General features: G+C 53.0%; 1 protein-coding gene across 4 annotated transcripts; it reads left to right on the top strand.

Moving 5' to 3' along the window:
- Positions 1 to 281: 281 nt before the first annotated feature.
- Positions 282 to 25,443, top strand: SGSM3 (small G protein signaling modulator 3). 4 transcript variants are annotated; one of them, XM_080575412.1, is made up of 22 exons: positions 282 to 552; positions 8,713 to 8,782; positions 10,058 to 10,143; positions 11,352 to 11,418; positions 12,536 to 12,744; positions 12,885 to 12,992; positions 13,329 to 13,472; positions 13,859 to 14,054; positions 14,282 to 14,427; positions 14,841 to 15,068; positions 15,725 to 15,779; positions 18,998 to 19,125; positions 19,359 to 19,514; positions 20,107 to 20,161; positions 20,442 to 20,491; positions 21,516 to 21,668; positions 21,752 to 21,822; positions 21,957 to 22,005; positions 22,319 to 22,404; positions 22,702 to 22,824; positions 23,865 to 23,925; positions 24,286 to 25,443. In XM_080575412.1, exons 2-22 carry the CDS (start codon positions 8,776 to 8,778, stop codon positions 24,367 to 24,369), a joined length of 2,262 nt encoding a protein of 753 aa, XP_080431538.1. In that variant the 5' UTR covers positions 282 to 552; positions 8,713 to 8,775; the 3' UTR covers positions 24,370 to 25,443. The 4 variants fall into 4 exon arrangements, with proteins under 4 accessions (XP_080431538.1, XP_080431537.1, XP_080431539.1 ...); XM_080575411.1 differs by lacking the exon at positions 282 to 552 and adding an exon at positions 1,864 to 1,886; XM_080575413.1 differs by lacking the exon at positions 282 to 552 and adding an exon at positions 2,558 to 3,528.
- Positions 25,444 to 25,788: the final 345 nt, after the last annotated feature.

Here is a 25,788-nt window from a genome sequence, read left to right as displayed (position 1 = left end):
CAAGTGGAGAGGTGAGAGGGAAAACAGAAATCCTCCTTTTTTTGGTCCTTTTCTGTATTTTTTTTTTTTTAAAGGACCAGGTAACGGATCTCATCATCTGGACATAAATCCTTGTGCTGGGAAGGGGCTACTAGCCGTGGGGCAGGTTTTTGTTCCTGTAAAGGTTAAGTTTATTAAAAATGAGGTGGGGAGGCGTCGCCCTCCTCTGAAGCGGTGTGATGCATGAATCCTGAAGGCTTCCAGGAGCCGGCTGTGGGACCTCGCCTCCTTTATTTCCCCCAGAGCTGCAGTGCCCCCAAAAAGCGCTCCAGAAGCGCTTCTTTCATCGCGACACGCCTCCCGACAGCCCCTATCGCCGACAGAGGCGCTGAGGAAAGCAGCGGCGCCGCCGCCTACAACCCCCGGCGTGCCCCGTGCCGCCGCCCGGATGCCGCGCATGCGCGCAGCGCCTCCCGGAGCGGCGTGTGGGGCCGGCGCGGCGTCGGGCGCCCGCAGTGTGGGGACGGGCGGGCGGCAAGGAGGGGGGGGTGCCGCCGCCGCTGACGGGAGCAGGTGAGCCTGGGCGGGATGGGGGGTCCTGCCTCGGTCAGGGGGGGCTCAGCCGGCCGCCCCTCAGCCTCCGGGGCTTCCCTTCCCTTCCCTTCCCTTCCCTTCCCTTCCCTTCCCTTCCCTTCCCTTCCCTTCCCTTCCCTTCCCTTCCCTTCCCTTCCCTTCCCTTCCCTTCCCTTCCCTTCCCTTCCCTTCCCTTCCCTTCCCTTCCCTTCCCTTCCCTTCCCTTCCCTTCCCTTCCCTTCCCTTCCCTTCCCCTCCCCTCCCCCTCAGGGCTGCCGGGGCTGTCGCCCCCCCCATGCCCCCCCCTGTGATTTTCGGCCGTATCACACGTTAGAAGGAAGCTGGGAAGCAAAAGCCTGAAGAAGCAAGGTGGTAAGGGTTTAAATCTGTGCAGGCGGCGCCTGGGGGCTCCTCCGCAGCTGGGGGCTGCTCACTGAGCTGGTGGGGTCGGGAGAGGAGAATTTCCCTCTTTGCCTGCTTTTCTGCCTTCCTGATTTTTGGAGGGGTTTCTGCGTTTAGGCAGGTACTTCTCTTCCAAACAGGTGGGCTGTGGTGCTCTTTGTGGGTTTTTTGTTTGTACGTGATGGCATAGCATCCTAATTCACGATGATTCATGATGCCTCAGTCATGGCTTAATGTGACGCTCCGGGGGGGGGGGAGCGGTAGGGATAAAGTAGGAAAAGTGCCGTGAGGAAATGGAGGCTCCTTTGGTTTTAACGTACGTGAAAGAGAAGCCAAGTCTTGCTGGAGGTGAGGTGTTCAGAGGTGTTCATCAGGTGGTCGGTAGCAGGAGGCTGGAGCCCAAAAGCACTGCGAAATCCCCAGCCCAGCAGAAGGAGCAGGGCACTGCCGTGCTGTGGCAGAGGTGCTGGCTGGAATACAGCTGCTTGCTGGGTTGCCTGAGGAGTTTTTCAGCTGCTGCGGAGTCTGAAGGGGTGTGCTGGACAGGAAAAGCCACTGGAACGAAGATTTATTTCGTTACGGCTTTCCGGATGCACATGGTGTACATGTGGCTTTCCCTCTGCAGAAAGGAAGGTTAGATCCCTACCCCAGAGAGTTAATGAAGTAAAAAGGAGGGAAGGGTGTGACAAGAGGCATGGCATGTACTTAAAGAGGTCAAGTGGGCATTGGTTGTGTCTCCTTAATATAAAGGTATGTTAATTCCGTGTTTAAAAGACTAAAATGCCAGGTACTACCTTCTTCTTTTCCTGTTTAGGATAGTATTTTGACAACATATCCTGGTAATCTCAGGGAGATGTCATTTGCAGCGACTCTCCCTGCAAAGGAGACTGAAGGAAATACGTGAGCAGCAGCGGAGAGGAGGGAGCATGCTGGTAAGGGGGTGATAGACTAACATCAGCTAGTGAGGTGTGGGAAATACAGCACACCTGCCAGGACTGCAGTGATCCCCCAGCTTTGGGGTCTCCACTGATGTCATTTTGGTATGCCTTCATTGCTGTGCTGCTAATCTGTTGCTCGCTTTCCTGCGAGATGGCATCTTTTGCAAATCTCAGTGTTCCAAAAGACCTTGAAGATCTTAAAGATAGGCTATACTCAAAATACTTAGCTTCTTTAAATGAATGCCTCCTATGTGAGTTGGCTTGGTAATAGTAGGGACTACTGGTTCAGTGATCTGCATGAAATGAGCTGCGGGCCTCAGTCGCATTCTTAATAAATCGGTCTGCGTGATGTGAAGCTGTTTGCCGTGCTTGGTATTTGCCAGGCTGCTGTAACAAAGAAATCGGGGAGTTTGGCCCTGAGTGATACTGCATTTGACATTGCAACTGTTTTGGAAATGATTGGGGTGGTTGGTGCCCATCGTCCTGGCTGTTAACTGGAGACTTCTTACCAAAACACGAGAAGGGAAGAAAGCTTTGGGGGGGCAGAGGGGGGGGGAAAGTCCTTGCAACTTTATCTTCAGTGTCAGAGGTAAGGCGCTGGATGTGCTGGTGCGTGTGGCCCTACAGCTCCTCTAGCTGATGATCACTGCTGCTAGTTGGTGATCTGGATCACATCGGTGACCCTAATCCTATCCAAGCTCAAATCAATAGGATATAGAGACTATAGTTGTCAAGTTTTGCTGTGTATGGTGAGTGCAGTGTCCCAAATGTCCCTCGGGAGCTGGAGAGGTGTTGGCATTTCAGTATTGTATCCTCAGCAGCACAAGGACTTGTTTCAACTTCTTTCCTTGCCACCTTTCATCAGGCAGCCAGATCCTGAGATACGCAGAGCTCATGCAGGGTGACTGGGGAGGAGTGTTTGTGTCTCGTCGTGCTTGTCTGCTGTCCTGCTGCTGGCTCCAGGGAGGGAAGAGGAGGATGTTGTCTTGCCACGTTTGTTTTGGCTCTGAGGAACTCTCGGCTTTTTTTTTAAACAGGATTGCAACAAGTGATAGTGGTAACAGCAATTCTGGTTCTGGCTTTAAAAAAAAAAAAAAAAGTTCCTTAGGGGAAGTAAAAATGTATTTGTTTATGAGATAGAGAAAAAGATAGCATATTGTCATTTGCACGATGAGAACTGTTGTCGCTGCCCAGTCAGTGCAGTGTTTCTTGGCTGGGTACTACCTGATGATTCAGAGATGAGAGAAAACGTCCATAACCCGACAGCCCTTTTGTTCTGGGCAAGAATTCTTCCTGAGCTTCAGAAATAGGAAATATGGTTATTTTTGTCTTGTTTTCTTACAAATGCTAATGATTGTCACGTAGTTTGCTTTTGTTTTTCCTGTCAGTTATCCAAGCATATAAATTTCTGCAGGAGCAAGATCCACATAGTCTAACATGACATGTTAGAAAGGAGCTTTGCAAGCAGTCCTGGAATCCTGGCAGGTGTTTTGAGTGTTTAGCCTCTTCAGAAAGTTGAGTTCTGGAAAGACATAGCCCCAGAGGAGATCAATCTTGAGTGCTGTGGGAGATATTTTCCTTGAAAAGCCATTTTTTTGGAGCCAATTGAAGTGAGACCTGCTTAGAGTCCTGCTAGGTGAGTCTGAGGTTCTTTTGCTGATACTATTTGTGCGTGAGCAGCACAGCTACAGGGGAAGTGACCTGAATCTAGCCTTTCATGCGTGGGAATGACAAGCCCTGACAACTAAAGCTCTGCAGATCCGTCAGAGGCCGTACCAAGGCAGAGTCATTCTTCAGGCTGTTCCTCTGCCACTGGGAACGGTAGGATGAGAGCAGCTTGGGAATAAAACTTCCACCAGGGGTGAGCTTGTGGGGCTGGCTCTGGATGTGGTGGAGAGCCTTGGATGATTACAGAAAAAACATATTAATAGCTGTCAGTGATGTCTTCCAGAATTTCTTTGGTTTTGTAGAACCCGGTGTCTCTGACAAGTGCTTGCTTTCAAACTTCTGTATAGCAAATGAAGCTGGCATGAATGAAGCTTTCACAGACATCTTAGAAACACTTTGCAGACTTGCAGAAGTTCATGGAGCGGAGGTTAGAAACACCTTCTGGAAAGTTTGGGAGGAAAATAAGTTTTTATAGAGTTCTGCAGAAGTGCCCTGGTCCTACACCATGCTTATTTGGGTGAAAGCATCCTTTAATTACACATAAATAAATTGCCTCAGGGAAAGGTGTTTGGGGTCCACTTAGCCGCTAATCAGAAACCTCTGGATTGTGTTTGCGTAGCAGTATTTAATGTGAAGCCACCTTTGCAGCCTTGAAGACCTTCTTGAAGACCCTTTGGGCTCTCACAAACCTGCCCTCTGGCACCTATGGGTTTCGTCCCGCCGCATTTGAAGCGAGGAGGGTTTTGCCTTGCAGCGAGAGAGGTGGGAGCGGGCGCCTCTTTGTAGTTTGTGTCCTGGCCCTTTTTTTTTTTTTTTCATCCCCATTCAATGCAGACGTGAAAAAACAAACAAACAGCTCTCAGCTATTGTTCCAGAGCTTGGTCTGGCGTAACCTCCTCATGTGAGATGGGAGGAGCGCTCTGTATTCCCATCGCATATCCTCTCCCCGCGCAAATAATGGGAATGCCAGGAAAGGGGAAACTCCTCCTCTTGTGATCCCAAGGGTCTGGGCAAGCCACGTTCTCCACTGCGGTGCAGTTCGTGCTTAGCAGGTGCCCAGCGTGTGCTTGTAAGGACAGACGCCTGCTTTCCAGGGCTAAAAAGCCGGGGGCTGGGACACGAGGGCAGGAGGTGCCTGCTTCTCGTCTGTGCTTCGTCGCTTACGTAGGTAGTTGTGAAGCTGGAGTTTCCTTCTGGCTGCGTGCACACAGAGCAAATATTGACTCGAGGAACTAATGGCATTTGCAGCTCCAGGATGTGCCTCTACCTGGCCTGAAGGGGAAGGCGCTGGGGGAAGGGAAGGCAAAGGGGAATTACCGGGTTCGGGATTGCTGGGTTCCTGCTCCCCTTGCCTGTTGCAGGTCAGGATTTTAACTCGGAAAACAAAAGCTTTCCAAGAGTGAGGGGGCAGAAACGAACTGCCTGATCCAGTGCAGGTTTCTTCTCTGATTTCGAAGAGAGGGACAGTCTAGATGTTAAATTGGATGCAATCTACTTGAGGTTTAAAAGCTGAGCTGGAAGAGGCTTCTAGGACCGCGACGAGGCGTGTGGCCTCCTGATGCGTACTGTGGCTTTGCAATCAGTTGTCTTTCCTAAAACTTTTTTTGTCTTTTTTTTTAAAGACAGGAAGAATGTAGAGGGCAGTGGAAACCAGCCAGCAGTGGGATTTACTGCGTGCGGAGCGTTGCTTCATGTTCAGTGGGAAGTCGAGTTTTTTCCTGTGCTAACTTAATGTCAGAGGAAGTGATTGTGTGTGATGCTTCTCTGACAGTGGGTGAAAGCCTAGAAAGAATTATGGTGGTTCTGCTCCTTCTGGTGACGTTTGCTGGTTGCTCCCTGCGTGGCTGTTAGTTGTAGGGTTTGCAGCACACGAAAGCATTGCTTTGTAAGATGCTTTTTAGCGTTCCAGCAGTGTACCTGCCGGAGGCGCACTGCTTTAGTGCCGGTTTTCTGCTGGATTTTATTTCTTCTTGGCTAAAATCATCAGAGGAAGAACGTTCGTGGGAAGGAGTTTTTATTCCAAAATAAAGATCCTACCAAAAAGTTCCTGACAGCATCAATTCATGGCCAGCACATCCAGGTGCAACCGCAGCAGGGTTAAGTCTGTCACGTGGCAAAAGAAGGCAAGCAAGTAAAACAGAGGCGGCAGGAGATTGTTATCTGGTGTTTGCAGGAAGGCAGGTAATTGAAATCTTTCATATCGCAGCTGTGTGGAAGAGAAAGCACGTCCAGAGGAGGCTTAGCACTGCCAAGTGGAAGTAAATTTCCGTGTCTCCTTTGCGAATCGATTTCTAGAGGATGCCTGCCCTGGAAAATAAACTAATTAGATGTATCCCTGCGTGCCGTGCGTTTGCAGCTCCACCAAAGGTGTGTTGCAGCTCGGGTGCTTCAAACGCCCGCAGCCGACGCTGGCCGTGTGCTGCCGTTGCAGCCGCCTTTTCCAGGTGCACGCGCGGACACTGTGGCTGCCCTCTGGCAAGCTGGAGTCAGCGGGGTGTTCTGTTCTGAAGTGTGAGCTCACAAGAGTAGGACTGCAAACAGCAGGTACCGCTTGCGTTGCGACAAAGGATGTTCCCTTCGGAGGAAGAAGGAAAGGGAGGGCTGCCCGCTTTGTGACCAAAATTGCTGTGTAGAAGAAATGGAATTGTCTTTAAACAAGGGAGATGCTTCTTAATACACAAGCGGAAACGGGCTTTAATTTGGCAGAGTTCTGCAAGTTTGGGAGTTGTCATCGCTGTTTTTTGCGTCCAATTTTCTTTGCATCCCTTACTGTTTTGGTAGTTTTCAATAACATCGTTAGCTGTAGCAGTTGGATGCACGCAGTTTTGCAGGTTCATGGGAGCCCCTTTTGGTAAGTGCTGTCTCTGGACCGGAAGGGTCGTTGCTCTGGGTTTGTATCCCTGTGTCAGAGGAAAGGGCTCGTGATATCCAGCTGTCCTTCTCCTCGCTTGCACAGGGCGCTGCCCGCCAGCGGCAGGGACCTTCCTCCCCGTTGCGGTGATGGCTTCCTGGAGGCCAGGCTTTCAGGAAGGTTTCCCTAGGATCCAGAGGCAGGAAAAACCTGCGCACCGAGTTCAGCGCCCTAATACCGGCGCACATCAGGGGAGGGAGGCCAGCAGAGGAGCAACCTCTGCCAAGGCAGAGGCCGGGCTGTGTGACGTGGGCAGGGGAAGGTGTTCCTCAGGACTTGGCACTCCTCCCCTGCTCCTGAGCACCGGGTTAATAACGCGGTGATGGGCCGTTTTCTCGTCTTCATGCCCAGCCCTTTGGCCCAGCTGCTCCGTAACAGGTTGGTTCAGCAGGGGCTGAAGGCACGGGGAAGGATAGCAGCGAGCTGGGGGCCCTGCTCCGTGCTGGAGGCACTCGGCACACGTCAGAGATCAGAGCACAGGCAGTGGAAAGCGTGGCAGAAGGGCCCCGGGGCTGGCACGGCTTCCTGCAGGAGGCACAGTAAAAAGGCAGGGCTGGAAACCCGTTCTGCAGCGCCTTGTGGGCTGTTCCTGACCTAGAGATCGCGAAGTTTGCAGCAGACTGACTGCGCTCCTCATAAAGGTCATTGGGAATGAGGCTAACCAGGCTGAGAGCAGGAGGCAGGGCACGGGGACTGAGCGGCTGGGGTGGCAGGGCAGTGATAAGCCTGGGAAAAAAAACATCAAAATGCACTCGCAGAGATGTTGGAAGGGGAGATGAGTCCTGTCAGCAGATTTACCTGCCTGCTGGGCGTGCTGTGAGCATTGCCATGTGAAATGAGGGTGCAGGTGCTCGTCTCCTAGTTCTTGTGATGTCTTTACTGGGGGAAATCTTGGTGCTAAGAGAGCAAGTGGGGCTAGGGTGATAGAAGGACAGAGAGTTTACAGAACTCACAGGTAAGCAGCTGGTCACTGCGTGGACAACATAACTTCTCAGAAACAAAAGCTGGACTTGTTTTTTTTTTTTTTGCTCCAAGAGTTGTTGTTCGAAGATCAGAGTGTCTGTTCAGCCATGGCAGCCTTTCTCATGCAGAGAGCTGTTTGAATCTGGGAGGAAGAAGCCTTATCTTTTGTGTTCCCAGATGCCTTTCTGGCTGCTTATCTGAGAGCGCTGTAGCAAGGCTCTTCTGGGCTGCAAGCGCTTGCTGGAGAGTTCGCTGAGATGCAAAGGCAGGAGCGGCAATGTAACCTTGTACTACTGAGCACTATAAACAACACAGACAAGGCCTTCTGGATAAATCCCTCGGGTTCCTCCTTGTAGTGGTTTGCAGCCAGAAGTAGCTTTACTGAAAAGGGGAAGCTGGAAAATCCATCCGAGGTGTGCAAACATTCGTTTCTCCCAAGTTCTTTCCTAAATAAGCTCGAATGGCTGATATATCCCAGCACTGACTTTCTTTGGTGGAGGTGGCTCTTGCCATCTCCCACACAGAGAGCTACACGAATTATCTTGAAGCCCAAAATATCTGTTTCTGACTACCAAATTATTCTGTCGCTGTACTGGAAACCCCTTGTATGAATCTGCTGTGAACTGGTATCAGGTAAGTAAGGAGAGTGTGTGCTGTTGCATCGTGAGCTCTATCACCTGATGCATTTCAGAGGAGCCTGGCTCATGGCAGGAGGTTCTCCCTAGCATGGTCTCCACGTTCTGGTCTAGCTGATCACAGAAAAGCCTTGTCAGAGACTTTCCTAGCGCCCTTCAAGAGCTTATGCCACAGCCTAACACACATCACTCCCGTTTTGTGATGATACTCCTAAAACCTGTTTCAGACTTACTGTGTCTAAAGACACCCCTCAAACCCTCTTCACCTTCTCCATGGCTGGTGAATTCAGAGAATGATCGTGTGTGCTTTTTAGTATTTATAATTAAATACAGGACTCTCTACGTGATGGAAAAGGTGACGGAATTTGACTTGATTTTTGGCATACTTTCAATCAGCTATGCCAGTGGTGTCACACAGAATTTGGTAGATGATGCCATGCTCTTTGTAGCTGATAGGTGTGAAATCAAGAGGGAGTTCCAGTCTCTGAAGGTTAATTTTCCTGTGGGGAGCTTAAATACTACGGGATTTAATTTTCCTGTGGGGAATTTGTGCGTGAGGGGTCTGTCTGTCCCTCGCTGTGCTCTCAGATACGTATTGATAAGATGCCCTCGTAATCAATTCTTCTTTTTCTGTTTGTAACAGGATAGTGACCTCTCGCCTCTGAGACCAGTGGACAGCCTCTGCCACTCAGCCTTACCTAGCACAATGTCAGGTAAGCAGATAAAAACGGACCTTCGTATTCGATTGCTTTTTCTTTCTTCATCTGCAGCTTAGTAGAACAAAGTTACCGATTCCGGTAGACGTCCTTTTCATCAACATACTGCTCTGCGTGAAACAGAGGGAGGAAGAGTGCCCTGCTCCTTGTGACACAGCTGCCTTTTCATTCAGGGAGAACTCAATTCCTTCTTCAATCCCTGCTTCAGCCGCTGAATACAGAGGAAGGAGGAGAATGAAATGCAGTTTGCCTCCCCTGTTTTTCATAAGACTTATTTGGTTCTCTTCTCCTCCCAAGGCTTGCCCCAAAGTAGGCGGCTTGCTTATGATTGAGAGATTTTTGCTATAAAGTGGTAGTTCTGCGGCAGAGGGATGGCTGAAGAATGACTGGAGTTCAGCTGTGGGCTGCTGAGTTACAAGCTTTACTTTGTATAGGCCTCCTCTAGCCTGTTCCTCTTGCAGCGGCCAACTCTCCCACCCCGTACCTTTGGCTGCACCTTCCTTCCTGAGCCAGCTGGTCATTTCAGGGAATATAACCCGAAGGGAGACTTCACTTCAAAGCCAAGTAAACCTTTTTGTCGGTGTGCTCAGCAGAAGGCCTGGGACATGCTCTATCTGCTTCAATTGCAGAACTCCATGTCTGCTTTTATTCCAAGGGAAGCCGAGCTACTCAGTGGGACACCACCTGAGACTGGGAAGGGGTTACCTTGACCACACAAGACCACGATAGGTATACTTGGGTTGCTGCAGCTTTCTACACCTGGGCTGGCAACCTCGAAGGGAAGGCAGCAGCCTCCCAGGCCTTCGTCAGCAAAGGGAGCAGATGAGCATCATGCTGAGGGCTCTCATTTCCCATTTTAGTGCCTGGGTGGCAGAGTGTCAGGGAACTCTGGAGTGCCATGAGTCTGTAGGAGGTGTTTACTTCATATATATATATATATATATATTTTTTTTGGTAACAGTTGCTTTGGCTTGGCACAGCTTTTCCAGGAAGATGGTCGCATGATGCAGTGGAACAATTTTGTTCCCCAAAAGTCCCTTGTTAGAGAGAACTGAATTTGGCCTTCCTGCTGCTTTTGCTTGGTAATAATGGTTAAAACCTTCTGAAATTACTTGCTTCGGTGAAGTGGAAGCTGTCTCGATGTCTAGAGTGGCAGTGACAACAAACTGCTGGGCGAATCCTTTCCATGCTGGAAAAGCCTGTGACAAGTGTGCGTGTTCACGGGGAGTCCTTCCAGGTGTTCACTGCTGCGTGTTATCTCTCTGTGTTTAGGCCACCACACTCCCTCTGCTGGGGGTCCCTTCTCGGCACTCACCCCCAGCATTTGGCCGCAGGAGATCCTGGCAAAATACACCCAGGTACGGCGTGGGGCAGGGCGGGTACGTTCTCTGGCTCTGCGCAGAAAGAAAGGGACTCTGGTGGCTTCTGGGGGTCTCCAAACGCCGTAGGGAAAAGGGGGGAGAGATGCACTCCTCCGCCAGTGGTTTGGTTGCAGACGCTTGTTTGCTACTCACACTTCATTTGTTTTGTGGGTGCGTGCTGGCTCTCGCAAGAGGATCTTGCAGAGCATAGAGAAACTTGTGTGAATTATTGCCCTGCCGTTTTGCAACTCTTGCTCCACTGTGGAAATGTTGACACTCAAAGGGAGCCTCTGTCCCCATCAACCTGCTCCGGGCGGCTTGCGCACGACAGGAAGCGCTCGCCTCAAGGCCTGCCGCCAGGTGGGCAGAGCAGGAAGGAAGGAAGGAAGCAGCCCTGGAATTTTGTAACCTGCCCGCAGGGTTTGCCGAAGGCAGCCGCGCCCAGAGAAGCAGGTTAAAGCTGATCTGGGAGCTGTGCGAGAGCAGTGCTTGTGAGACCCCGTGGGATGAGCAGGTGGGCTTGTAGGAAATGGAAGCACCTGTAGGTTTATCATTCCCTACAAAAACCTTCTGGTTGTAACCTCTGGCGTACGTGCCCCAGTGCCAGCCACGAGAACAGATGAGGGAAGTTGAGATTTGGGTCCTGGAACTTAAATCCCTTTGGCCTGTAAGTTGGGCTTGCTTCCTAGGTGCAAATCCCAGTTTCGCCTGCGGTCTTTCAGAGAAGAGCTGAAAGCAACAGGCAGGGGATGGGGCAGCGCAGGGAGCTGAATTTGCAGTGCCCTGTCACCTAGTGTACGTACTGCTGTGTCTTAGAGATGCAGACAGAGACCTCTGGAGCTGATGTGTAGATTCCTTAGCCCATGAGGAGGGCTGTGTGCCCCTCCAGGTGGGAAGTCCTCATCTTGATACGATGCTGTGCTCGAGCACGTGTACCAAGCCCTGCTGGAAAAGAGATCACTGGGAAAACCGTGTGGGTTGGCAGGCAGAGCTCCACATCTTCCATGGAGGAGTCAAAACGGGGATAGCACGCAGCACCTCCCCAGCTGGGAGCTGTGGTGGGAGGCATCAAAAACAAAAGGGCAAGGAGCGCAGTCGCTCAGAGAGCTCGGTGCAGTGGGACGGGGCGGTATCCGCTTGTATCTGTTCGCTTGGGCAGTGCTGGAGTGGTGAAAGTGTCTGTTCTCCTTCCTCGCGTCCCCCAGAAAGAAGAGGCCATCGAGCAGCCCGAGTTCCACTACGACGAATTCGGTTTCCGAGTTGATAAGGAAGGTAAAGCCAGCCCCATCCCTCCCCCTTCCGACGTGGCCGGGGCGCAGCCCTGCCCGTGCTTCCGAGTGTGGCAGGGTGATTTTGCAGCTGCTCTGGGCTAGGTTTTGTCCACTTACAGGTCAGCTTTTTTCTGTGTTACTGTTGCTGTTAAAGGCCCCGCATTACTTGTGCTGGCCTGGTGGGGTCTGGAGCAGGATACGCAGCAGAGCCGTTGCCGTCCGCTTACACCTGTGGTGTAGGTACGGGAGGGATGAAAGTTAAGGGGACGTTGCCATTTCCATTAGCAGCTGCGTGCTGGGGAAGGGCAGCTTTCCCGGTTCCCAGTGGGGTCTCTCTGTGCCCTCTGAGGGGAGATTTCCAGGTCTCAGGCCATACAACGTGAGGGCAGAACTTGTTTGCACGTGCGCCCTGAGGCACCTTGAGCTGTAGAGGATCCTCTCGAAGCGATGACCTGGAGGTGAGGACAAGACAGAGAGAGAGCAGTTTTCTTCAGACAGAACATTTGATGGGCTTGTGCATTATGAAGCCAGCAGGAAGATTTGGATTGCTTTGTTGGGGTCTGTTTTAGGATGAAGGATGCCTTACGTCAAACCTGTGCTGGCACTAAAGTATATTTTAGAAAGATGGCCTCAGGTTAAGGTGCCCTCTCATTGTGAATTTGCCAGTGTTCTTATTAAAGATTTTTTTGGTGATTAGATATCCCTGAAGTTAACATTTTGTGCCTCATTACTTGCATGAGCTTATGGCTTTCTGCTTGTCACCTCCGAGGCTCGCTCTGCTTTTGTCAGCTTGATTTAAAGATCCTTACAAAACCCAGCAGGATGACTGCTGCCAGGGTCTTGTTTAATTCCTGCCATGCTCGGCTGTAAATCAGGAGTGAATAGAGGCTAGGCCTGCCAACAGCTTCTTAGGTCTCAAGGCTTCAGTGCCTTTTGCTTACAACCAAAAAATTTGCTACGCGGAGAAGACAGTTAGAAACCACGCTTTGCCTTCCCGTGCTCTGGCTGGAAGACACGAATGTTTTTGTGTGCTTTCTTCAGATGGCTGTCCTACTCCTCCCCGTGTGCGTTCCCCCTCTCACTTGTCTCCGTGTCTTTCCCTTCCCTTGCCGAGGCAGACGGTGCTGAGACAAACTCCAGCAAGCTCCTGGGGCTCCCGCTGACAGAGGAGCCGCAGCAGAGGCTCAAGTGGCAGGCTCACCTGGAGTTCACGCACAACCACGACGTGGGCGACCTCACCTGGGACAAAATCGAGGTCACCCTGCCGCGTTCAGACAAGCTGCGCTCGCTGGTGCTGGCTGGCATCCCGCACAGCATGAGGCCACAGGTGAGAGTGCTGCCTGGCTGGGCAGACCCCCCTGCCCAGAGTAGGGGGCAGAGGAACAAGACCGCTTTCTTTCGGTCAGAGGCTGCCAGGTAATGGCTCTCCGTGGCTGTGTCTCAGTGGCTCTTCCTCTCCCTGTTCAGCTGTGGATGCGCCTTTCTGGGGCCTTGCAGAAGAAGAGAAATTCCGAGATGTCGTATCGGGATATCGTGAAAAACAGCTCTAATGACGAAACCATTGCTGCAAAACAGGTGAGAGAGACTGCCTAGTGCCAACTGGGCGGCAGATGAAACTTGTCCCACCAGCATGCCTGCTGTTCTAAGCGGTAAAGCCAGGGGCTGAGTTCAGACAAGTGTCGGGAGCCACCAAGCTGCCGTCTGACCGGCTTTTTTTGCACGTGTTAGTGAAAGCTATTAAACTGGCCCTGGGTGCTTGGACAGGGCCATCTTCTTCAGTCCTTAAGGACTTGAGAATGGGTGGAGGGAAGCAGAGTTCCCTGAGGCAAGGAGCCGTGGATAAATACAGAGAGCAAAAGGCAATCGGGGTGCTGCCAGCTGACCGTTTCCTTGTTTGTGGCTGTCTGGCAGATTGAAAAGGACTTGCTCCGCACGATGCCCAGCAACGCCTGCTTCTCCAACATGAACAGTATTGGGGTGCCACGGCTACGCAGGATCCTACGGGGACTTGCTTGGCTCTACCCTGAGATTGGATATTGCCAAGGCACTGGCATGGTGAGTTGCTTTCGCGGTGTTTTTGCAATGGGGTCATTCTGTCTGTGGCAGCTGTGCTGGACTAAGTGATTTGAGGCAGTGCTACCAGACGCTGCGGCCTCCAGACTAGTTGAAAGGAAATCCATTCTGCATGGAACACATTTTCCTAGGAGAGGTGGAGTAGATCAACACCAAGTGTCCAAAGGTGTGGAATAATTTGGTCTGTCTGTGGGGAAGGGACAGGCAATACCCTGAGGAGAAATCCCTTTCATGGGAGAGACCACAGGAATGCTGCCAGAGAGGAAGGAAGGTTCTGGTCACCTAGGCACAGATCTGTGTGAGGAAGGGAAAGATGTTCCTCTGCTCTGCAGGCTTGTCATGCAGTCTGTCTTCCTTCAAAATCCCAGGTGGCTGCCTCTCTGCTGCTCTTCCTGGAAGAAGAAGATGCCTTCTGGATGATGTGCGCTATCATTGAAGAGCTGGTTCCTGCCTCCTACTTCAGCACCACCCTGATGGGGGTGCAGACCGACCAGCGCGTCCTGCGGCAGCTCATCGTGCAGTACTTGCCCCGCCTGGACAAGCTGCTCCAGGAGCACGACATCGGTAAAAATGTGCCCGTAGCTTTTCTGGCCAGGGTGGTGTGCAGGCAGAGATTGCTGCCCTTATTTTACAAAGGGAGAACGGCAGAGCTGGGAGCAAACCTCCTGGCTCTGGAGGCCGTGGCAGTGCATGGTCATCTTTAAGCTGGGAGGGCAGCACTTGGGGGAGTCCATCGCCACGGGTTGGCTGAATTCCCCTGTCGTGATTCCTTTCTGTGTCTCTACTCACAGAGCTGTCCCTGATCACCTTGCACTGGTTCCTCACCTCTTTCGCTAGCGTCGTCCACATCAAGCTGCTGCTGCGCATCTGGGACCTCTTCTTCTACCAGGGCTCCCTGGTGCTGTTCCAGCTCACGCTGGGCATGCTCAGCATGAAGGTAACTCCTACCCCCACTTCCTTCTTTATAGTATTTCAGTGTTTAATGGCAAATTTTAGGCGCAAGGTTTTGTATCCACTTCCCCTGTGTGGTTTGGGAATGTGTGAAGGGCAGAGGTGAGCAAGGGGAAGGTAGAGCACAGCAGGTGCTACACAGCATGTGAGACTGAGTAGTTTCCCTTTCCTTGACCCCAGGAAGATCCCTGCTCTACCTAATTCTGGCAGAATAGCTTCTGTTTTGCTGATTTGACTTTAATTTCGATGGTGAATGTCAGATAAAGTTCTGGGAGCAGATCTCAGTGCAGTAGAGTAGTACCCAGGCTGTGCGCTGAGTGTAAGATCGCATCTAGCAGCCCCGAGAGCACAGCCGTCAAGCTCGCCGTTCTGTGTGGTAAAATGACTGCATCGTTGCAGGAGGATGAGCTGATCCAGTCCGAGAACTCTGCCTCAATCTTCAACACGCTGTCGGACATCCCCAGCCAGATCGAAGATGCCGACGTGCTGCTGCGGGAGGCCATGCGCGTGGCGGGCTCGCTGACAGACGTGGCGGTGGAGACCCAGCGCCGCAAACACTTGGCCTACCTCATTGCCGACCAAGGGCAGCTGCTCAACTCCAGCACCACTGTCAACAGTTTGTCCAAAGTGAGTGCCCAGATTGCTTGGAACTAACCTGAGCACACAAAGTAGAGTAGGAATGGGATTAAGGCATTAGTAAGAAACTGATACGCTAAAATAACTCTGGAAGGGAGAGTCAGAAAACAGCAGCAGCCTTTGAGAAGCTGAAAAAGAAATATATCTGTGTTTAACCTCAGACTGCAGCCTGCAGTTGCAGATGTAGTAGCTCCGGTTTGTCAAGCCTGCGTAGAAGATATATTCTTGATGCTCATCTGTGTGCTTATCAGCAGACAATCCTGCAATTCTGAAACGTAATGGGCATCCACTTAGAAATCTAAATACAATTACGTGTGGAACTGCTTCTGGCAACAGGTAGAATTAAAACTAAAATAATTCAGTTGAATCATGGTTGATTCTTGAACTTCAATTATGCTTTCGTAATAATCGAGCTATAAATAACCTGTTGCACATGGAGCAGATCAAGCAGGAGAGCTGATTCATTGCAGTTGGAACTAGAACAACTGTCTAAAATTGCTGGGTCACTTGTCTGCCCCTTCTAGCAGTTACTGTCAGGGCCCCTTGCTCAGACCTGACCGTTGCGGAGGGTTGCTTCCTTTTCATGTACTAAATCTGCTGTGATGTGTGCGCTCTTCTTCTTTTTCTCTTTTCTCTCTCCCCCTTAGATTGTGCGGCGCAGGACTCAGCGCAGGAAATCTGGCATTACCTCTCTGCTTTTCGGTAAGGACAGTCCTGTGCCTATCGCCTGGTGTGGATGGATCTAGCAGCCTGGGAGGGAGGGTGGCGAGCGACGCGGGGAAACGCTGGGAAGAGGAGAGTAGGGAGCTAGAACTGAAGGACGAGAGGGAAGAAGTGTAGTTTTCTATTCGCTTGCTTTGGTCTGAGCTCAGAAAGTGAGTTTCAAATCCGTCGGTAAGTCCTTAAGTGGTGACTAACGGTGGGCTGCAGCTCAGCCCTGTGCAACGTCCTCCTTGCACTGCCCAGTGCTCTAACACATTTTCTGGCAGACCACGTGCAGTCCGTGGGCTGTATGTTGTAGTCTCCTGATATTGCTCCTCTGAGCTCAGGAACATCATCTCTGAAGATGTGAGACAGGACGGGATGGTCCGGTGGGTCACCCATCCAGTTTTTTAAGTCAAAATTTAAAAACGCAGACATCACTGATGCTCCTTCCCCTTACCTGCTACAAGAGTTCGATGTCGTGAACAAACATCTTTGATTCTTAATTCTCACTGCTTATGAGCTAACCCAACTTATGTCCAGAAAGCACGTGGCCGGGATAGGTTTTGCATAGATACAAAAATAACTTATTCTGTGGCTTTTGTAATAGCCTTTTCTATCGTAAACCTCACTGTCATCACCTTCTGTGCAACTGGCTAGCTGTCTTGAAATTGCTACATCTCACCACAGAAACTTGTTTTTCCGGGGAAAGAGAATGTACTGAGTTTACAAGGTTTAAATAATGTTCCTGTTGTGGTTGAAATGGCCTGAATACATTTAAAGCTGTGTTTTACTGGTCTTTTCAGAGAAGAGCTTTTCTGACGGTCTCTGGGAAGCTCATATATTGTCAGGCTTTGCTTACACGCACATACAGCATTACATGTAAAGATGACAGTACAGGACTGGTGAAGCTGTAAGGTTGAGCGTGCAGAAGTGAAGAAAGGCAGGAAGGTTGTTACTGCAACCTGAACTCTTCTATGTAATGCTGTCATACGGTCAGTACAAACTGAATCTGTAGGGAACGTAGCTGCCACGTGCATCTTTGTGTCTCAGTCTCTTCTTGGCCAAGTTTGAGCACCTTCCTTGAAGGTGATAGTGAGTATTCCCAGGCAACAAGATAAGTTTGAGGGTTAAAAATTCAGGGTTCAAAATGTATCAATGGTGGAAGATGATTGATGATCACTGAGATGACTGATGGTGGGTTTTATGTACAGTGACTGTCATGCTTTTGCCCTAAAGTTATTCTTAGTAACTACAACGTTATTTAAAACGTGTGTGATAGTGGTTTTACCACTAGTGGTACCTAGTCTTGGTCTGGGTGGGAGTAAGAATTTATCCAGAACCTAGTTCTTCCTTAGAGAGAATGAAGACGTAGAAGTAACTTGGACAGGGGCCATAAAATCACTGGAGAGCTGTTTGGAAGGGACCTCTGGAGGAGGTTGGTAGTCCAACATCTTGTGCTCGTGCGAGATGAGGTCAGCCAGGGCTTTCTGTCGCTGAGCCTCGAGAAGTTGGATCAGATCTCTAACAAAGAAATAGGAAAAAGAAACAACGAAAGGCGGTACGTGTTGCCCTTTTCCTGTCAGATGGTCATCGCACCAAGGAGACCCAGGAGAGCTAGTCCTCCTCTGCACAACTACACGGTCTTTGCAGCTCAAAATAGAGCCTCCTCACACGTGGCCGATCCCGCACTCATTTCCTGTTTTGGAAACACACACAGGTGCAGCGAGCTGAATCTGGTGGAAACCCCAGTCGCTTTCCTCTGTATTTTGTGTATTCGGAGGTGGGAGGGTGTGGAGCTTTCTTCCTCTCTCGCCTGCTTGCGTTTGGGTGGGATTCATCAGGGTACAGAGGGAGGAGCGCAGGATTTTGGCCAGGAGGGGCCAAATGATGAAGCAAAGAGTCAGCAATCCGTGTAAACGAGGGCAGCCCACTGCTAGCGTGGCTGTGGTTGTAGTTTCTTCTTTAGTCACATTCTGTGTTAGCAGCATGAATTTTCCAGGAATCTCCCCCACTGTCTGCGTGATCACTTATCTATTTACAATCTTTCTCTCTCTCTGAATCTGCAGTGAGACTTCTTACGTGCTCGTTCTCTTACCCCGTTGCCTTAGGAGGAGGTTTTTGTTGATTTTCATTGTTTGGCCTGGGAGTTAGTGTGCGTTAGCCTATTCTAGTCCAGAAGCTTCAGAAGTTCAGTTTTTCTCTTACGCTCTCTGTCTAAATCTGATTCTCTTATTTAATATAGCAAATGGAAAAGAATTATAAAGATCATTTTAAATCTAATATTGTGCTTCCACTTATGTTCTTAAAGTTTTGGACTTTTTAATTAGTATTACTTGTGATTAAAAGACGCCGTTAATCGCTTTTCAGTAAGCAGGAGCTATTCTTCATGTATGCGTAGCAAAAATAGACCTGTGAAAATACACTCTGAATTTAAAACAAATGATTTTTTTTTAGGGAAAGAAGCAAATGATTAATCACGTACCCAATTGTTAAGGCATTCAGATGCATTAATTGCCTACAGAATCAATGCCAGTAGGTGTCTTTCTGTATAAATTAATAGGAGTTTTGACAGCTTATGTGGGAATTAGTGAAAGTTGGAAGGTGCTTGGATTACTTTTGTTTTGTACTTACGACCATTTGCGTACACCAAGATCTTTGACCTTTGGCTGTTAGGGAGGCTGAGGTCACGAAGGATGGAAGCTTCTCTCTCATGGCTATCACTTCTAGGCTGACACAGGAAAGTGGCCTATCTTGGTTTTCACATCTTTTTCAAGTCTCGGTGAAGGAGATGCTCTCACCCTGTATGCTGTGTAAAAATTAGAAGTAGTTTGCACAAAAGCTGTTTCAGTTTTAAGAGAATTTCAGTTCAAGAAGACTTTTGCAGCGTCCCTAGTTTTGAGTCTGACCATTGTGCTGTCTGTGTGTGCTGCGTAGGCGCTTCTCCGAAGCAGTACAGCAGCAGCTTGGTATGCTGACTTGCCCAGAAAGATCAAGGACAACGTCCTCCCAGTCCCATATATTTGTTGGGAATAGCAGCTCCTTAAAAATTGAGACAGTTTTGTTGATAATTCTTATTTACGTTATTGAATAGATTGGTATTAAGTACCTGCCGTAATGTAGACAGGCTTGTTTGATTTCTGATGCTAATAAAAAATAAATATCTCATACTTGGTTTCCTTTCCTCACCTTCCGTCTGGCTGCGTGGGCTCCACCAGGGGACGACGACCTGGAGGCACTGAAAGCCAAGAACATCAAGCAGACGGAGCTGGTGGCTGACCTTCGCGAGGCCATCCTCCAGGTGGCCCGGCACTTCCAGTGCGTGGATCCCAAGAACTGCAGCATTGTGAGTGGGAGCTGCCGCGTGCTCCTGGGGCGTGTGGGCTCGAGAAGGAGCTTCTGGGTGTAACGGGTGGAAGGGGAGGGTTGCTCAGACCATCTGGTGGAGGAGGGCTGTGCCGGGATGTCGTCTGCTTGCGAGAAGGGTTTGGGAACAGGCACGTGTAAGCTCTGGTAGATCAGCTGGGACTCATCTGCTGGTTTTCATTCCTCTTTGCTCTGCATCCGTGTGCGTGCCAGGACCTGACTCCGGACTACAGCATGGAGAGCCACCAGCGGGACCACGAGAACTACGTGGCCTGCTCCCGCAACCGCCGGCGCCGCGCCAAGGCTCTGCTGGACTTCGAGCGCCACGACGACGACGAGCTGGGCTTCCGCAAGAACGACATCATTACGGTGCGTGGGCCGCCGGGAGAGGCACCGGGGCAGGACCGGGCAGACCCAGCTTGTTTGGGGTGCTGCGCTGCCTCTTCTGCAGGGAAACCAGGGAGGAGATCAGCTCAGAGTATTTAGGGGACCGAGGGAAGCAGCGGGTGGTTCTGGGGATGAGGCAGGATGTTCCTGTGAGTGTTGTTTTGTGGGGCATTCTCAACACAACTGCAAAGTCCCTTTCCTGGCTGCCACACAGCAGAGCCAAAGCTTGATTTGTTCCCAATTCAACACCTCACACCATGCCGTGGTAAGGCTGTAAAAGCATCCATTTGCCTTTTAGCTGTGGGCATCCCATCTAGAATTGGGGAAAAAGGGGGTGGCATTGTGTTTGCGGTAGCTTTTTGCCATTGAAAACCCTGGACCACACGAGATTAAGGCATTGGCAAAAGAGAAGAAAGCAGTTCCTTGTTGTGCACACAGTCAGGCAGCTGTAGCCCTCCTGGCACTGCACCCTCAGCTGTGGGGAGAAAGTTCTGTGTCCTGCCTCCATTCCTTGCTGCTTGCAAATCGTCGTCTGACACTCTTCAACCGCTGTTTCCCGCTCCCTGTTTTTCAGATCATTTCCCAGAAGGACGAGCACTGTTGGGTGGGAGAGCTGAATGGGCTGAGAGGTGAGAGCAGGGCAGGTTGCACTGGGCAGGGAGCAGGGTGGGATGCAAAGGATGGTGGTTGGGTGCAAATCATCTCTGCCGCTCATGGGCGGTATCCTGTAATTGGCTTCCTCTTGCAGTTGCCTGAATTCTTGTGATTTTTCAGGCTGCTTGCTTCCTTCTCTGGGGTTGGACTCCATGAACTCTGGTTTATTCTCAGCCTCCACTGGTATCTCGTCTCTCCTGTGCAGGGTTTCTCAGTGGCTACGTTAGGCTCACCTCTTTTGTCCATTCTTTGTAGGTTGGTTTCCTGCAAAATTTGTGGAGATCTTGGATGAGAGAAGCAAAGAGGTAATTAAGAAAATAATAATAATTGAAAAGAGCTGTGTATTGCCCTCGTTGAGCGTATTTGTTCACTCTCTGCTGAGCACCTGGTGATGTGATCAAGCAGCTTATTTTCCTAAGCCTGTTTGCTCAGCTTCCTGATGCTGGCCAAGCAGACGGTCAGGGCTGTGGGGAGCTGAGCGCCGTGCCTGGAGACCGGCTTTGGGAAAGCTGAGAAATCATAAGGCAGGCACGCAGCAGGATTCTGTGGGCAGTGTTTCTGCCTGCTTCCCTCTGCCTGTGCTCTCTTCCTCCTTCGAGGCTGTCCCTGTGGATCTTGCCGGTGCTTTCTGGTCACCACAGTGGATCCTCCCCCAGCAGCTGCGCCCGAGGGAGCGCTGTCTTGGTTCCTCTTGCGTCCAGCAGCGGTGAGATGCCAGCTATTTAGAGCAGATAGCTCAGTATGGCGCCGAGGCTGGGGTAACTGTCAGAAGACAGATGTCATCAGCTCTAGGCAGCTTGCAGGGTAGTGGAGAAAGCCCTGTTCGTCCTGTCCTCCTCGCCATCTGGGGAGTGAGGAAGGGCTCAAAGGGTGACCGGAGACCCCAAGAGAGATGTCACTGTCGGCGGACATCCCGCTTGCTTCCCTCTATAGCAGCACGTCAGCGTGACACCTTGGAGCGACGCTCCAGCTGACCAGGGAGTTCTCACCTACCCCCGTTTGTCTTGACCTTCGGCAGCTCACGGAGTCCCGAAGACCCTCCCTGCGTGTCTCTGTCCTTCCCGTAGCTCAGACAGCCATACACCAGACTGCAGCAGTTCCCCTACGCTGCATGCTGACGGGATGGCGTTGGTGTCACTGCTCCGGCATCCTGCTGTGGCGCTAGGCACAAAAGTGGCCGTGGCGCCTTACATAAGCTCGTGAAGGGCTGCGGGAGGGGGCTGATGCGCACCTGGGAGCGAAGGAGGTGTGTGTGGAGCAGCTGTAGGTGGGCACGCCACCTCCCCGCGCTGCCTCCGTGCACTGAGAGCTGGCTCTTGGTGTTCTCAGTACTCCATTGCTGGCGACGACTCGGTCACGGAAGGGGTGACGGACTTGGTGCGAGGCACGCTTTGTCCAGCCCTCAAGTCCATATTTGAGCACGGACTGAAGAAGCCGTCGCTGCTGGGGGGCGCCTGCCACCCCTGGCTGTTCATCGAAGAGGTGAGGCGTCTCCCTTCCCTTCGCGGGGCTGCGGTGAAGGGGCTGCAGGGCGGTATGTGCTGACTGTCCCTCTGCCTTCCTAGGCTGCAAGCAGGGAAGTGGAAAGGGACTTTGACTCCGTGTATTCTCGCCTCGTGCTCTGCAAGACTTACAGGTAAGGCCACGTTACTCACGCCAAGCAGCAGCGTCTGTGCCCTGCTCCTGCGTGCCCATCAAGCTGCTGCTGCTGCTCTCCACCTTGGGAAGGCGCCCCAGCCTCCTAGTAGCTGTGCGCTGTGATCTTTTCAGGCTCGATGAAGACGGCAAAGTCCTCACTCCGGAGGAGCTGCTTTACCGGGTGAGTGCTGCCCCAGCCCAGCCAGCAATGTAGGGCTGTTTCCTGTAGGGGCTGCTGGAGGGCAGTGCCCTTCCGGGAGGTGCTTGAGAGTCTCCCTGACCTTCCCCGACTGGGGAAAGGCAGAAAGGGGAACTGTCTGGCAACCTCAGCCCCTGTAATGCTGGTGGGTAGGTGGCACCGGGTGGGGGTGGGAGCACGCTGGGGAGCTCTGGGGAGGGCAGAATTTGGCTGTGCTGCCGACACGGCTGCTCAGCTCGGCTCAGCCTGAGGCTGAGCTGCGCGGAGGCAGTAACCACATCCTCCTGCCCTCCAGGCAGTTCAGGCTGTGAACATGACGCACGACGCCGCACACGCACAGATGGACGTGAAACTTCGCTCCCTCATCTGTGTCGGACTCAAGTGAGTCGCGCGGTCCTGTCACCCTCTGCGCCGTGGGTGCGAGGAGCTTGGGAGGGGGCACAGCAGGCTCATGAGCAGCGGTTTTTTGGATCTACCTTCGGCTGCAGGGACTTGTTCCCCTCTCACTACAGCCACTGAGTGCAACCCATAGGGGTTTAGCTGGGGTGTTCTGCTCCCAACGGGGACAAAGGCTGTGGGCTGGGGTCAAGGCTGGGGCTGAGAACAGCCTGTCCCAAAGGGACAGAGCTTCTTTCCATGGCTTCAGCCGAGTAACGTGCCTCCACCCCATCGCTGCAGCGAGCAAGTGCTACATTTGTGGCTGGAGGTGCTGTGCTCGAGCCTGCAGACCGTGGAGAAGTGGTTCCATCCCTGGTCGTTCCTGCGCAGTCCCGGCTGGGTGCAGATCAAGTGTGAGCTGAGGTGAGTCTGTCCCCTTGGGCCTCGCGTGGATTTCCTCCTCCCCTGCAGGAGACAGGCTTCACCGTGGCAGGTTTTGGACCCTCTCCAGTCAGCAGCAGCGCGGGCTGCCCAGACATCCTCTGCGGAGATCTCGTTCCGTGTGCTGAGGCAGCAGCGACTGTCTAGACAGCTTAATGGGATGCACCGTGCCTGCCTGATTAGGGGCAGAACCCGGCTCCCGGGGAGCTGTCGTGACAAGCAGGCAACATCTGCCTGCCAGCAGCCTCCTCCGTCCTGGCCAAAAACGAGACAGCCCTGCACCTGCTCTGAGGGAGACACTCCGCCTTTTCCAGACCCCCTGCCAGCGAGGAGCAGGGCTGTGTACCCCCGGCTTGGGGTGCCCTGTGCCTGTGCTGCTGCTGAACGGCTGGGGAGGGTGGGGAGGACTGAGGAAGGAAGAGGCCTGAGCAGCCTGCTGCCGGGGGTCCGAGCGCTGCACCCCGGTGCTCAGGGCAGGGCTGAGGCCGTGTCCCCAGCCCCTGCTTGAATTTGGGTCCAGCGAGGGAGCTCCACGCGCCGTCCCCATGCAGCACGGGGCTCAGGACGCTGCCCTTCCTCCAGGGCAAGGGGGAGAGATGGGTGCAAAAAGCGGGGTGCCGCCAGCAGCGGTCTGCTTCTGGAGAGAGCCCTGCCAGCCCCCGCTGCCGGCCGCACGCAGCCTCAGCCACTTGGGTCCGTGGTGTAGCAGAGCTCGGGGCTGCGCTGCTGTGCCGGGCTCTGTAGGGGTTGCACTTGAGTCACGTTTTTCAAGCTTCTCTTCCAGCCTGGGACTGGCAGGATGGGAAGTCCAAGGAGGAGGCGGAAAGCGGGGATGAGTGGCTGGTGCTGCTCTGTCAGCGCCAGCAAACGCGGATCCCCGCCCTTGTAAGCTGGGTGTTTTTCTAGGGCAGGCTGGTGCAATTGTGCGCCTGGGGGCAGCAGTTGCGGTGCACGGGCTGGGAGTGTGCTCTGGGTGCGTGCCCGGGTGTGCACGTTACCGCCCTCCTCTCCTTCCATTTCAGAGTCCTCTGCAAATTCGCCTTCAGCCTGTCTCAGGACTGGGAGCTGCCGATAAAGAGGGAGGTGAGTGGGCAGCATCTCCTTCCCTCCTTCCGCTGGGGGCTGCGCTCACCGCCTCCCCTCCCAGCCCGGAGCCCTGTCCCGTCCCCAGACAGGGTCGGAGGCTGCGGACGGAGCTGTTTTCCCTGCCAGGCCCGGCCCCGCGGCTGGGGCAGGGGGAAGTGGCGGGCCCCTCCCTTCCCCGGTGCTCTCCAAACCGCAGGGCCTCTCCCTGCCTCGCCTCGGCGGCGTGGAGGTGGGCAGTGCAGGAGGCCGCGCTGCCTGGCTGCTGGGGACCTCGGCGTGCCCGCGTTTCGCCTGCAGATGCTTCCCCCTCGCTTTTCGGGGTGCGGCGCGCTGACCCGGGTCTCTGTCCCCCTGCAGGAGAAGGAGAAGAAGCCGCTGAAGGAAGGGGTGCAGGACATGCTTGTGAAGCACCATCTCTTCAGCTGGGACATAGACGGGTGACCCACACCCCGCCCCGGCCCGGGGAACCTTCTCAACGGCACACGCTCCTCTCCCCCACCCCCGTCATCTCACACCCCCTCCCCTCCCCACGCTTGTACCTGTGACAAAATCCCCCTCGGGGGGCTGCCGGCGCACCGACGGCAGCAGTGCCACAAGGCCGAGCTGCGGACCCGAGGGCGGCAATGGTCGAGGTTGATGCTGCACAGGGACAAGTGTGCTCCGGCCAGAAAAGCCAACGTGCCCCCCGGCCTTCCCCGTCTCTGCCACCCCCGTTTCCCTGCCTCCCCCCAGCGCAGGGGGTGAGCGGCGGGGCCCTGCAGGCCAGCAGCTGCGTGTGTGTGCTTCGAGCGCTGCTGTCGCTGCGGGGAAGGGGCAGCCCTCGCGGGGTGGCTTTGGGCTGTGGAAGCCGGTGCCGTGGGCAGGAGGCACCGCGGGGGGGAATCGGGCTGTGGGAGCAGGGCCGGCGCGGCTGCTCCTGGCCAGCCGGGGGCTCGCCTCCGTCGGGGAGAGGGGAGGCGAAGCCCGAAGCGCTTGGACGAGTTCCCCTGACCTGGAGCCGGGGCAGGGAAGGGGAACTGGCGTCGGCCTCGTCCCACTGCTCTGGCGGGTGGGGTGCTGACAAGCGGTGCCCGACTGCACCAGCCTGGTGCCGCCGAACAGCCTTAGGGGATGGGCCTTGTCTCCTCTGCGAGCAGACAAAAACCAACACTCCCCTAAAAAAACAAAACGAGTGTTTCATGCTGTCATTTTAGTCTCTAGGTGATTTTTACTGTTAACCAAAAAGCTGTAAATTATCTCCAGGACCGTGTGTATATTTTGGCACTGTTGTAGCTCAGGATGGGGGTTCAGGTTGGAGCTGGCTCAGGGAGACTAACTCGTCCTCCTGGCCCTGCGGTGGCGGCAGGGACAGGTCGGGAGTGGAGAATTGCTGCTTTGTGGTGGTGGCTCTGGATATGGAGTCTGTGACTTTCTACTGAAAGCGCTTGTCTGTGAGCACAAACTACTCGTGAAATGACACTAGATTCTTACTTTCCTTTATTCCGTGGGTTTGTAAATAAACTGCATCTTGGGAGAGTGCTGGGCTGCACCTTTGTTTTTCCACAGGGCCAGGACTGGATTTAATTCCTAACGTCTTCGTTTGGTAGCTGTGACCTGGTTCTGCGCTGACCCTGGGGGGCTCTGCTCAGCTGTATGGGCACCCTGGGGGCTCCTCACCCCAGCAGCTGAGGCAGGCGCTGTTGTGCTGCCAGCGCTGCCCAAGTGCAGCCCCCCAGGAGAGCCCCAGGAGCCCCTGAAAAGCTGCAAGTACTCAAAACCAAAGGGGTATAGGGACACTGCAGGGCAGGGGCCCTCAGCGAAGGGAGAGGGGCTGAGAGAAACTAGGGCTGCTGGTGGCCAGCAGCAGCGTCCCCAGGTGAC

The sequence above is a fragment of the Anser brachyrhynchus genome (genome assembly GCF_964034855.1).
Source record: "Anser brachyrhynchus genome assembly, chromosome: 1".
NCBI lineage: Eukaryota > Metazoa > Chordata > Aves > Anseriformes > Anatidae > Anser > Anser brachyrhynchus.
The sequence above is the reverse complement of the archived record's forward strand: the minus strand, read 5'-3'. Positions and strand labels throughout refer to the sequence as shown.